At 40.8% G+C, this 13,366-nt stretch overlaps 1 protein-coding gene across 6 annotated transcripts in view; it reads left to right on the top strand.

Moving 5' to 3' along the window:
* The window catches only part of LOC108440598 (SH3 and multiple ankyrin repeat domains protein 2-like), a 285,653-nt gene that overhangs the window by 102,366 nt on the left and 169,921 nt on the right, over nucleotides 1–13,366 (top strand). For all 6 annotated transcript variants that reach the window (XM_037540113.1, XM_037540117.1, XM_037540115.1 and 3 more), the window contains 4 exons: nucleotides 845–996; nucleotides 5,715–5,882; nucleotides 8,542–8,658; nucleotides 9,482–9,559. In XM_037540113.1, coding sequence (XP_037396010.1) covers nucleotides 845–996; nucleotides 5,715–5,882; nucleotides 8,542–8,658; nucleotides 9,482–9,559 — 515 coding nt within the window. The remainder of the gene's footprint in view (nucleotides 1–844; nucleotides 997–5,714; nucleotides 5,883–8,541; nucleotides 8,659–9,481; nucleotides 9,560–13,366) is intronic.

The following is a 13,366-nucleotide window of genomic DNA, read 5'->3' as shown; positions in this document are numbered from 1 at the left end:
GGAGAGCTGAACTTAAAGGGTTAATATTTGCAAATAAACCATTAAATGCTAATCATAAATCATAGAAAGCTAAAGGCCTGCCTGCCAATAGGGTCATGTGTAGTGAATCTCTCAACACTTATTATTTCATGAAGTGTTTAATAAATTGGATTTTATAAAATGCTGGTTTGATTTAATGAGCTGAAAGCTGAGCGGTCTGGCCTGCAGCTCGACTCCTGAGTGAATTAACAGGAGCTGTGCTCGCTCAGTTCGCCCAATTCATCCTTGTTGACACACACTGCCAATCTGAGAGGTTAAAAGCTGTGGAGGGTGTCGTTTACCTGCTCATTCATAATAGAGTGCATGACAGAGGAGCTTTTTCAGGCTGTTGAGGCTGTTCTCCCTCTAAAAGCTGCTGTAATAGCAGGTTATTTCCACACTGACAGATATTCTGCGTGCTCAGAGATAATTGTCCATCTCTGCCCACTCGCAGCTCAGCTGCTTCTCTGAAATCAATGTAATCTGACAGATATAGAATAAAGTGCCAATAAAGTGAAAAGAAAAGAGAAAAACAGAAAAGAGGAAAAACCTCTTTAAAGCCTCACTGGAGCATCAGAGTGGGTAATGACAGGTTGCACATAAATCATATGGGATGTATGATCACATACAGATACTTACATATATATCATAAATGAGGGATATATTATTATCACATAGCTGTAAATACATATTATTGTCACACACACACACATTATATATATATATGAAGACGTTATTTCTATAACACTTATACAATGAATGGGGATATATTAATATTACATATGTATGTAATTCATGCAGATCCGTGTTTGTGTGTTCTGTGCAGAGAGTCCTCTGACGTTTGCGGCTCACCTGGAGAACGCGGTGGAGATGATTAAAGCGCTAAAGAACGGAGGAGCTCACCTGGACTTCAGAGCTAAAGACGGCATGACCGCTCTGCACAAAGCAGCTCGGTCCAAAAACAACACCACATTGACGGTACAGAGAGAGAGAGAGAAAGAGAGAGAGAAATAGAGATAGAGAGAGAGAGAGACAGAGGGAGAGGGAGAGAGACAGAGGTAGAGAGAGAGAGGGAGAGAGAGACAGTGAGAGAGATGGAGAGAGACAGAGAGAGAGACAGAGGCAGACAGTGTGAGAGACAGAGAGAGTAAGGGATAGAGAGAGTTAGAAAGAGAGAGACAGTGGGAGAGACAGACAGAGAGAGAAAGAGAGAGAGGGGTAGAGACAGAGAGAGTTAGTGAGAGAGACAGTGAGAGAGACAGAGAGACAGTGAGAGACAGACAGTGAGAGAGAGAGTTGGAGAGAGAGAGTTGGAGAGAGAGAGAGAGAGAGACAGACACAGTGAGAGAGACAGAGAGAGAGAGAGAGAGTTAGACCGAGAGTGAGTTAGAGAGTGAGTGAGTGAGTGAAAGGGAGAGAGTGAGAGAGAGAGTGAGAGAGAGTTAGAGAGAGAGTTAGAGAGAGAGCGAGAGACAGTGGGAGAGACAGACAGAGAGAGAGAGAGAGGGGTAGAGACAGAGAGAGTTAGTGAGACAGACAGTGAGAGAGAGACAGAAAGAGTTGGAGAGAGAGAGAGCGAGAGAGAGAGACAGACACAGTGAGAGAGACAGAGAGAGAGACAGACACAGTGAGAGAGACAGAGATGGAGAGAGAGAGTTAGAGAGAGAGAGAGTTAGACAGAGAGAGTTAGACAGAGTGAGTTAGAGAGTGAGTGAGTGAAAGGGAGAGAGTGAGAGAGAGAGTGAGAGAGAGAGTGAGAGAGAGTTAGAGAGAGAGTTAGAGAGAGAGTTAGAGAGAGAGCAAGAGACAGTGGGAGTGACAGACAGAGAGGGGTAGAGACAGAGAGAGTTAGTGAGAGAGACAGAAAGAGAGAGAGTTGGAGAGAGAGAGAGTTAGAGAGAGAGTTAGAGAGAGACAGAGAGAGAGAGAGAGAGAGTTAGACAGAGAGTGAGTTAGAGAGTGAGTGAGTGAGTGAAAGGGAGAGAGTGAGAGAGAGTTAGAGAGAGAGTAAGAGAGAGAGCGAGAGAGAGAGAGAGAAAGGGAGAGAGCGGGAGGTCAGATTGATGGAGAGAAAATAACAGGTGGAGGATGCAGTGGTTTGTTTTTGTTGTATTTGCTCAGGCATTTCAGAAACTTTGGTCTTATTATGTTGAATATATGCTGCGTTACACAGGTTATACAGTAACCCACAGTAGGCTATACAGTAACCTGCAGTAGGTTATACAGTAACCCACTGTAGGCTATACAGTAACCCACTGTAGGCTATACAGTAACCTGCAGTAGGTTATACAGTAACCCACTGTAGGCTATACAGTAACCCACTGTAGGCTATACAGTAACCTGCAGTAGGTTATACAGTAACCCACTGTAGGCTATACAGTAACCCACTGTAGGCTATACAGTAACCTGCAGTAGGTTATACAGTAACCCACAGTAGGTTTTACAGTAACCCACTGTAGGCTATACAGTAACCCACTGTAGGCTATACAGTAACCTGCAGTAGGTTATACAGTAACCCACTGTAGGCTATACAGTAACCCACTGTAGGCTATACAGTAACCTGCAGTAGGTTATACAGTAACCCACAGTAGGTTTTACAGTAACCCACTGTAGGCTATACAGTAACCCACTGTAGGTTATACAGTAACCCACTGTAGGCTATACAGTAACCTGCAGTAGGTTATACAGTAACCCACTGTAGGCTATACAGTAACCCACTGTAGGCTATACAGTAACCTGCAGTAGGTTATACAATAACCCACAGTAGGTTTTACAGTAACCCACTGTAGGCTATACAGTAACCCACTGTAGGCTATACAGTAACCCACAGTAGGTTTTACAGTAATGCACAGTAGGTTATACAGTAACGCACAGTAGGCTGTACAGTAACGCACAGTAGGTTATATAGTAAGCCACAGTAGGCTATACAGTAACCCACAGAAGGTTATACAGTAACGCACAGTAGGCTATACAGTAACGCACAGTAGGCTATACAGTTATCCACAGTAGGTTATACAGTAACCCACTGTAGGTTATACAGTAACCCACTGTAGGTTATACAGTAAAGCACAGTGGGTTATACAGTAACCCACTGTAGGCTATGCAGTAACCCCCAGTAGGTTATACAGTAATGCACGGTAGGTTATACAGTAACCCATAGTATACAGTATACAGGCTATACAGTAACGCACAGTAAGTTATACAGTAACCCACTGTAGGTTATACAGTAACCCACTGTAGGTTATACAGTAAAGCACAGTGGGTTATACAGTAACCCACTGTAGGCTATGCAGTAACCCCCAGTAGGTTATACAGTAATGCACGGTAGGTTATACAGTAACCCATAGTAGGTTATACAGTAACCTGATAAAATTACTGTGATTTTATCACAGGAAGAGTGTTTTTAGGCACAACATGAAGCAGAGGATCAATCTCAAATGGTTCCCTGCTCCCTGCATTGTGCACTACGTAGGAATTTAAATACTGGATCCTGCAGCCCAACAGAGCAAAATATCACTAGAAATGGTCTTTTGGGATTCGTCCGCGTTCAGACTCGACAGGCAGTGCAGTATTTAACATTTAACAACAGAAGCTAGAATCTCTGAACTTAATGCTACACAGCTCACTATTTAGGGAGTATGGAGCCATTTGGGACTGGATCTGACGCGACTTCTGACTGGAACACGGACGTTTGAATCATGTAAGACATTCAGTGACGTTCTTTAGACTTTTATTCTGTCATTTTTCAGTGAATCATATCGTTAGTACTTTCATTCAAGCCTGTGATGTTAATGATGGAGGTGTTTACACTGTTGGCTCTTTTAGCCTGTTAGTTAGCTGACCAGCCCAGTTCAAGTTAAGAAAATAAGCCCCTCAATTTAAAAAGAACCGGGTTCTTACTTCATCAGTTCACTCAGTGCTCGGTTTGATCAGGGTTAGAGTCAGAGATTAATCCATTAACAGCAGAAGGGTTTTCCGTGTCATGGCGCCGTGATACAGAGTTGGCAGTTGCTGTGTTGGCTTCTAATGCAGCTCAGCCAATCAGATTTTAGGACCAGAACTGTACATTAAATAAATTATATGTTATATCACATTATATATTTGGGCACCATAAATCACAGTGTTTGTTTAGTGCTTCTGTGCTGCCAGTCTGGATGGATCAGGCTGAACTCCACTGAGTTGTTCACTGTGTCATATTGAACCAAATTCTGAAATATCTGAATCATTACAGTCCACCTGTCCTGTACATGTCATGTGATATAAATATGTTATATAATATCTCTGACAAAAGTCAGAGAACTCCTTCATTTGTTTAATTTCCAGTCAAAACAGCCATTACACACAAGTTATTCATTTTGTCAAGACACATTTAGGTACCCCTTTGTTTGGATAGATGCTTTGTAGAAGCAGAAGTTACATTCATCTGAATATCTACTAAAAAAACCTAAACCCACCCTAGTCCAAAGCCTAACTCCAACCCCACCACTGTTTAGCGTCAGAGCTTCAACAGATAGTTTATTAACAATTTGAACATCTGTGGAGAATCTATAGGGGACCATAGTGGACTATCCAAATAAAGTGAGACCAACATTTGATTAGATATATTATAAACCACTGATTCAAAAAAATGAAAAAAGAGAAAATGTGGCTCCTAACAATCACCTGGAAGAGCTGGTCAACCCCAAAACTGCCCCATTATATAAACAGCACTGAAATCTTTCATCTCTGAGAGAGAGGAGAAAATCAAGCTGCTTCAGATCTGAAAACATCCACAAGTGTTTCTGTCCATCCTTCCACTGTGAGAAGACCACTCAGCGCTGTGGGTCTAAAAGGATGTGTAGCTGATCAAGAAGAACCTCACCGAGAAAAGGAGACGGACACATCAAAGAAAGAAGCTGAACGATGGACGGACCACCCCAGAGTCCAGTCCTCAGCACTACTGAATGGGTTTGATTACTTCAGAAAATCATCAACCAGCTTCTAAGGCTGAAAAGTGAATCTCCTGAAAAGAGTGGCGGCTGTAATGAAAGTAAAGAGTGACTCACTCACAGTGGTGAACTACACAAATCCTGTACTTGAGTTAAAGTAGAGACACTCAAGGTAAAATATTTCTCCAGGAAAAAGTAAAAGTTCTTCCCTTTAGACCTCCACTTGAGTAAAAGTACTAAAGTATTTACCTTCAAATGTACTGAAGTATCAAAAGTAAAAGTACTAAAAGATTAATTAACTTAATGCTACCTAGTTCCAAGTTACTATTAATAATAAAAAATAATAAAAAACAGCTCTGAACAAAGTGACCGCTGTGCCCTGATTGGTGCTCTTGCTTTGTGCTTCTTTTGTTTTGTTACGTTTTTATACACGGAAACCAAAAGGAACGACAGATTTCTCAAAATGTAGTGGAGGAAAAAGTCAGATATTAGACCTTGAAATGTAGTGTGGTGAAAGTAAAAAGTCACCCAGAGTGGAAAAACTTCAGATACACGAAAAAATTCTTAAGTACAGAAACCAATTACATTTACTAGTTACTGTCCACTCAAACAGTTGGTATTATTTTTCTTGATGCTGAAAAGTGAAAACTTGTGATCAGTGGCTGCTTTGACTGTAAGTTAAATAAATGAAAGGGGTCTCTGAATTTTGCACAACACTGTGTATAATATATATACAGGTTTATAACGGCGTCCTCTCTCTGTGACTAGACTCTACTGGAGTTGGGTGCGTCTCCAGACTATAAGGACAGCCGCGGGCTGACCGCTCTCTACCACACGGCCATGGTGGGGGGTGACCCGGCCTGCTGCGAGCTCCTGCTGCGTGAACACGCCTCTGTCTGCTGCCAGGACGAGAACGGTTGGCACGAGGTCCACCAGGTGACCCCTGACCCCTCTCCCGTCACATCTCTCTCTGAACTTTTGCGGCCTGTGCCCTCTGACATTCAGATTGACCTTGAGTCAGCTTAGACCTCTGATATTTCCGCACAGTCAGCTCTGATATTTGTTCAAGCCTCATTATTAAAGGGCCAATATCATAGAAAATCTAATTTTACACTTTTTTCAAAATGGAGCAGCTGTCTGTACAGCCCTTATATGGAGACTGCGCTACAAAACCAGCCCGCATCAAACACAGGATAGTTATAATGTTACACCACACATTCCCTTATGACTGCTTACTCAGCCTACATCAGTTTAGCTCCACCCATTCAGCCTAGTGCAGTTTAGCCCCACCCATTCAGCCTAATTAAAAAGGGATAAAGAGAGATTGGAAAACATGGCACAATAAACTGGCTGACTATCTTTATTCTCACAAAGCCATACAAAACTTATTTATACTCCAATACTACAAACCTTTTAAACATAGTACATGATTGCTTACCTCACAATTAACTAACTACTATAATGACAGACAGAATAACATATTTTACAGCACAAGCATAGACGTCTAGAGCTGACAGGTCAGGGTAAATGTGTGTATTTTTGTATTACAGAAGCAAATCTGATTTTAATTTTATCTTATATTACAGCATCTTATCTCCAGTTAGAAAATCTTAACCTACTCCATTGAAACCAACAATCAGCTGTCATGTTTGTCACGGAGCAGCCAACCATGAGCACACAGCTGAAACGTAAACATGTAATCAAAATAGAAGTTAGGACCCTGTTGGGATTCATCCTAAAGTTAGGACAGGATGTAGGAGGTTTAGTCTAGTTAGGATGTTTTATGTGATGTTGTTTTCTAATCTGGAGTTAATGATGAGATTATGAAGGGAGGAGCTGATATTCTGGAACAGCTACTGAAGTAAATTCAGTCCATAGTGAAGATTTGAGAGTTACTGTATTACGGTTCCTGCTGCAGAATCACCATGTAAGACTTAAACCTTGTTTACTCACCAGCATTAAGCATAATGCTACCTAGTTAGATAGTGCACTAGGAGCTGGCTATAGTTAGGAGCAGCTGTGGGAGGGGGAAAGTATTTAATTCATATTTTATTTATGTTAATATTTTATCAAAAAGATGACCGTCAACAATGACCATACGTTTTGCAATGCATTCACTGGCAAAGGAGTGACATATGCAACAAATCAGCTGGTCTGTTTTCTTTTGTCTACTATTACTGCTGTCCTTTTCATGTCCATTGTCCTTTAGTATGGCCTTCTCCAGCCCCAATTTTGCCCTGACACACAAAAAACAACAACATTAAAAGCTCAGTAAACAACCACCATCTGAGTAAACAAATACCATGTCAAAAACAAATGTCATCTGTGCTAGACGTCGCCGCTTCTGTTCCCAGCATTTTTTCAACAGTCAAAATCATCTCTTTTTAAAAAACATCATGCTTACACTAGTTTATTTAAATTACTAACGTTATTTTACTGTTTAAAAAAATGTGAACTACTTTCAGCTGGGTTTTTATGCATATAAGGTGCTATATAAATAACATTATTATTGTTATTATTATGAGTCACCTTACTATTAATATTTCTTGTTGTAAATCCATCTGTACAGCATATCCGGACACATATCCGCAGCTCTTTTGTCTTCTTAACTTTTTAAAAACAGGCTCTCATAAAAGAACTTTGACTGCCACTTCGATATGCTGATATTTGATTATTATGAATATTTCAGGTTTCTATTATTGCTGAAATGGTCTGTCTGGACTGATGAATGTGTCACATCTTTTCTGTACGGTTGATGAATGCGTCCTAGAGTGGAGCTGAAAGCCTGTCAGTTTGAAAAATGAGAAGCTGAACACTGTACACATCAAACTCACACTGACATCTAGTGGTTCGATTCTGTTACTGCAACACTGACGTGCCATCTCATCAGAATCAGAGTCCAGTTTATTCACCATAAACCAACAAAAATAACACGAAAAAGAAAAAAATCTAATAAAATTAATATCCAGAATGAAGTTCCAATTAAATAAACATCTATAATGAAGTTCTAGTAAAATTAATATCCAGAACGAAGTTCCAATGAAATGAACATCTATAATGAAGTTCTAGTAAAATTAATATCCAGAATGAAGTTCTAATAAAATTAATATCCAGAATGAAGTCCTAATTAAGTTAACATCTATAATGAAGTTCTAATGAAATTGAGTTGAATATCTGCAGTAGTTAGAGGCCTACGTGGGCATGAAAGTGAAGCTGACCTCTACCCACCACCCAGAGACTCGACCAGGCCCGACTGGTAGTGCTCAGTTTGAAACCAGAGCCCGACCCGAACCCACTGGTATGGTTCCTCTCACTAATGCTGCTTTAGGCAAGCTTGAAAACTTCTTCTGGAGCTGTTTTTGAATGCAGCTGTAGACTAAATTAATTACACAAAAAACACTCAGCAGAAAACAAAGAAGTTAGAAGTGAACAATTGGCCCAAACCTGGCCCAAACCCAGTATTTTGTCAGGCTTGGTTCTTGAAGCAGACCTCTGAGATGGTACAGAGCTGACTGAGCTGATAATACATTCAGCATTAAAGCTGCATTGTAATCTGCTCTCCCTTATTGTTCTGTGTTGTGTTTGTGTATTACAGGCCTGTAGACACGGCCACGTTCAGCACCTGGAGCATCTGCTGTTCTACGGAGCGGATATGAGCGCCCAGAATGCCTCAGGAAACACTGCCCTACACATCTGTGCCCTTTACAACCAGGTAGAAGCCACTGGATATACTGTGTAGAGAAAACTCTTTTATCTACTCATTTCCAGTCAAAACAGGCATTAAGTACAAGTTATTGAGTTTACTGTGTCAGAAAAATTACATATTTGGCAGAAAATCACACAAAACCTCAACAACTAAACTGCGTCAGTGCGTCTCTCTACCTTTATTACAGCGTCCATTCTTTTCAGGAACCTCACTTTCAGCTCCTCAAAGAATCTGCAGACACGCCTCCAAAGCTCAGTCTTAGAAGCTGGTTGATGATTTTCTAAAGTAATCAAATCCATTTAGTGGTGTTGTAGTCTGGACTCTGGGCTGGTCAGTCCACCGTTCAGCTTCTTTGTTTGGTGTATCCGTCTCCTTTTCTCAATGAGGTTCTTCTTGATCAGCTACACATCCTTTCAGACCCACAGTGCTGAGTGGTCTTCTCACAGTGGAAGGATGGACAGAAACACCTGTAGATGTTTTCAGATCTGAAGCAGCTTGATTTTCTCCTCTCTCTCAAAGATCAAAGCTTTCAGTGCTGTTTATCTGATGCGGGCAGTTCTGGGTTCTACCAGCTCTTCCAGGGGGTTGTTAGGAGACACATTTTCTCTAGAGCTTTTAATCAGCTTTTAACCTCAGTTTTGGGAAATCCTGTTGTTGCACCCTGACTTTCACCTTCTTAATGCAAGTGGATTATTTCATATCTCATATCTGAAAAATGAAGAACTTGTACTTGGATGGATGTTTTGACTGGAAGTGAAGGATGCTCTCTGTATGGAACTGCACAGTGTGTCTGAGTGTGTTTCGTGCTCTAACAGTGTGTGTTCTGCAGGATAACTGTGCTCGTGTGCTGTTGGTGCGAGGAGCTGATAAAGAGGTCAAAAACTACAACAGCCAGAGTCCATTCCAGGTACATGTCATTCCTACTCTCTTTCTCATTCCTCCAGTTTCTTGCTGTATTACTGTACAACTGAAGAATGTGTAGTGAGGACAACTCACGCTCAGTAATGTCTTCAAAGTTTGTCAGACACTAGAGGGTGCTCCTGAGAGAACATTTGTGCTAAACTGTGAGGTGTGAGTGGTTAATCCTTCAACACAGAACAGCAACAGTTGCACTGCATTGCAAACTCATTTAGAACTTGATGGCAGCAACACATCTCAAAAAAGTTGGGACAGGGCCATGTCCACCACTGTGTAGCATCCTCTGTGGGCCTATGAGATTTGGAAATCATTGCATTCTGTTTTTATTTATACTTGTTTACATTTTAAACAGCAGCCCAACTTTTGTGAAATTGGGGCTATATAATATAAGACTAGGCTATTCTGGCTCTCAGTGCATGGAGTAAGGAGGTTTGGTTGTGCTGTTCAGTGTGACATATTTTTTATGTCTGTTTTAAAAGGCCAGCAACATTGACACTGTCATATCAGGAGCTCTCCTCACTCCAAACCACTAATCACCTCCCAAATATTTCTGATGGACTTTTTACGGAGTACATCAACAGATGGGCGATGCATCTACAGCAGCGGCGCTGCCTTGTGATCGATTAGGTCTCTTCAGCACGTGAATGAAAAAAAATTGTAAAAACTTTCAAAGGGGCTAAAACAAAAAGTAGGCCAATCCTAACTGTCATGATCTACATGATTTGTCCTTTCCTAGATTATGTAGATGCAGGTATGTACATGTGACAATCAAGCAGCTCTACATACAAAAATACCTGCATTAAGGAGGAAAAATACCTGCATAACTTTCTTTTAATGCTTTTCACTTCCTTTTAACTACAGCCAAAATCTGTATTATCAGAGTAATCATATATAAGTTTGTGCAGTTGTTGATTTTCTAAATGTAAATACGTTACACATCTGCACATTTTAATGCACAAGTACTGCTTATTTAAGCAGTAGAAGCCAAGAGGGGGGGCATTATCGCGGAATAATATTATGGCTGTGATTTGGTGGCCGTAGATCATCACAGCCGTGATGTTATTGGTGATAACACACTCCTCGAATGCTCTACTGCTTTAATAGAACAGTTAAATAAATACAGTAAGAAATGAATGAACTGGGCTGTGAACGCGGCGTTTAATATGTTTTAATGTTCAGTTCCTTCCTCCAAATTATAGTTCTTTAACCAACAGCTTGTTGCTACGACAGAGTAATAAAGCATTTCAACACTGGGACATTTAGGGCTGATTCACCCACACTACACTTTTTAAAAGAGTATAATTTAAGGGTTCTGTAGTAGAACAATGGTTCTATACAGAACCATACCCACTTAAAGAACCCTTTTGTATGATTAATAATAATTCCTTGTAGAACATTTGATGTCAAGCTTGTAACAGTTATATAGAACCAGAAAACTATATATAAGCATTTTTTATTAAAGAAACCTTGAAGAAACATGTTTTGCAGAGCAATAGGGCACAGTTTTGGACACAGCTCCCAAAACTGGTCTCATTTTGGATCAACATGTGATTGGTTGAATGCTCTGCCACATCCTCATTGTGTCAGAAGTCTAGCTCCTGAAGTCTTAACCAGTGTGAGTACTAGCTGTAATGTATCTTCACAGATTAGAAGACTGTAACCAAACCTTCCAGTGAAACAGACTCACTGCAGCGCTTACAGAGTTTAAATACAACAAGAATGGCAATTCTCTGAAGTAAAAATGATGTAAATGATTGTTTATGCAGTCATTAGTCCCTCTCTGAAGCCCTACAGGGCCCTGAGGGTTCCCCACGGTCTCCACAACAGTGGAATAAATAGAGCGCGATGGGGTGAAATAGCCAGAACAGCGGACGGCACTCTGGCTCAGTGTAAACAGTGATGAAGTTCACGGTGGAGATGTGACAGATGAGCTCGTGGTGCATTGAGAATGATTTAACCCTTGCAGCTTCTGCCTCTGAGGGCCGCATCCCACTCAGAGAAGCAGAGATAGGAGGTGGTTACCATGGAAACCCAGTTTACTATGGGAGGAAAAGAAGCAGTATGATGGAGGAGATGCAAGAAACATCAGTGTTGGAAAAGAGAGAGAGAGAGAAGGGAGAGAGAGAATGGAGAGAAGGGAGAGAGAGACAAATAGAGACTGACAGATAAAAAGAGGGAGAGGTAGCTGGAGAGGTAGATTTAAAGAAAGATACAGAGAGATATTTAAAGAGAAGGAGTGAGGGTGATAGAGAAAAAAAATGTAGAAAGAGAGTAACAGAAAAAGAACACAGAAAAAGAGAGAGAGAAATAGAGACAGACAGAAACATATAGAAAAAGAGAAAGAGAGACAGAGAGAGAGAGAGACCAAGAGAGAGAGACTGAGAGAAACAGAGAGAGAGAGAGAGAGAGAGACAGAGACAGAGAGAGAGAGAGGCCAAAAGAGAGACTGAGAGAAACAGAGAGAGAGAGAGAGAGAGAGAGAGGAGAGAGAGAGAGAGACTGAAAGAAACAGAGAGAGAGAGAAAGAGAGAGAGAGAGAGAGAGACAGAGAGAGAGAGAGACCGAGAGAGAGAGAGACTGAGAGAAACAGAGAGAGAGAGAGAGAGAGAGAGAGAGAGAGAGAGAGAGAGAGTATCTCTGTAAAGAGATTTTAAACGTACATTGCAATGCAGCCAATCTGGTGTGCAGAGCAGAGCTGGATGAGTTTCCTCTCTACCTCCCTGTGATAAAACGATTTTTAAACTTCCACCATCACCTCTCACAGGCACACCCAGAGTCCTACCACCACACAGCGTACCTCAGCAACCGCACACACCCAGAAACAGACCCCCTCAGACCCCTCACAGATAAACATCACCTTCAAACCACAGCCCAGTCCACCCTCTCACCAGCACAGATCAGAATGATCCACAACACATACCAAAAACAATACATCAGCAACTGGACCAATGAAATTACCACAATTAATAAATTAAAATGCTACAGATTACTGAAGAGGGAATACAGACTAGCACATTACCTGATCAAAATAAAAAACCCCAAAGAAAGAAATATCTTAACAAAGTACAGACTGAGTGATCACAATTTATTAGAAATAGAAAAGGGCACCATAAAAACCACTGGAGGCCCAGAGAAGAGTGGATATGTAATCAATGCAGTTCAGGACAAACAGGAAGAGAGCAGCACTTTCTCTCCTACTGTAACAGATATAAAGACCTTAGAGAAGATTATATCAGCTCTTTGAAAACTTCTATTCCATCATTTAAGGAGAAAATGATTAAAACAAAACATCTGTTATGTGTGTGTTTGTGTGTGTGTAAAGATATACAATATATATATTGAGAGAGAGGGAGAGAAGAGAGAGACAGAGAGAGAGAGACACAGAGAGAGAGAGAACATTTAAAGCTTTTAAGCAACTCTTTTTTCAGTGTAGTGTGAAAGAGAAACGAAGCAAGCAAATAAATAATTAAATAATAGTGCAATAAATTACTAAATATCAATTAATTCATATATAAATGCTCAATATTCTATCTGTGCATATGCCTGTCTGTCTATCTGTCTGTCTGTCTGTCCATCTGTTATTTTGTCTGTCTGTCTATCTTTTGTCTGTGTCTGTCTGTCGGTCTGTCTTTTGACTGTCTTGTCTGTCTGTCTATCTTTTGACTGCCTGTCTGTCTGTCTATCTTTTGTCTGTCTGTCTTTTGACTGTCTGTCTGTCTGTCTGTCTTTTGACTGTCTGTCTGTCTGTCTGTTCATCCATCTACATTATTGTAATATCCGTATGGAGTAATGTAGC

The sequence above is a fragment of the Pygocentrus nattereri genome, chromosome 7 (assembly GCF_015220715.1).
Source record: "Pygocentrus nattereri isolate fPygNat1 chromosome 7, fPygNat1.pri, whole genome shotgun sequence".
Classification (NCBI taxonomy): domain Eukaryota; kingdom Metazoa; phylum Chordata; class Actinopteri; order Characiformes; family Serrasalmidae; genus Pygocentrus; species Pygocentrus nattereri.
Note: the sequence above shows the minus strand (reverse complement) of the source record. Positions and strands in the feature narration are given on the sequence as shown.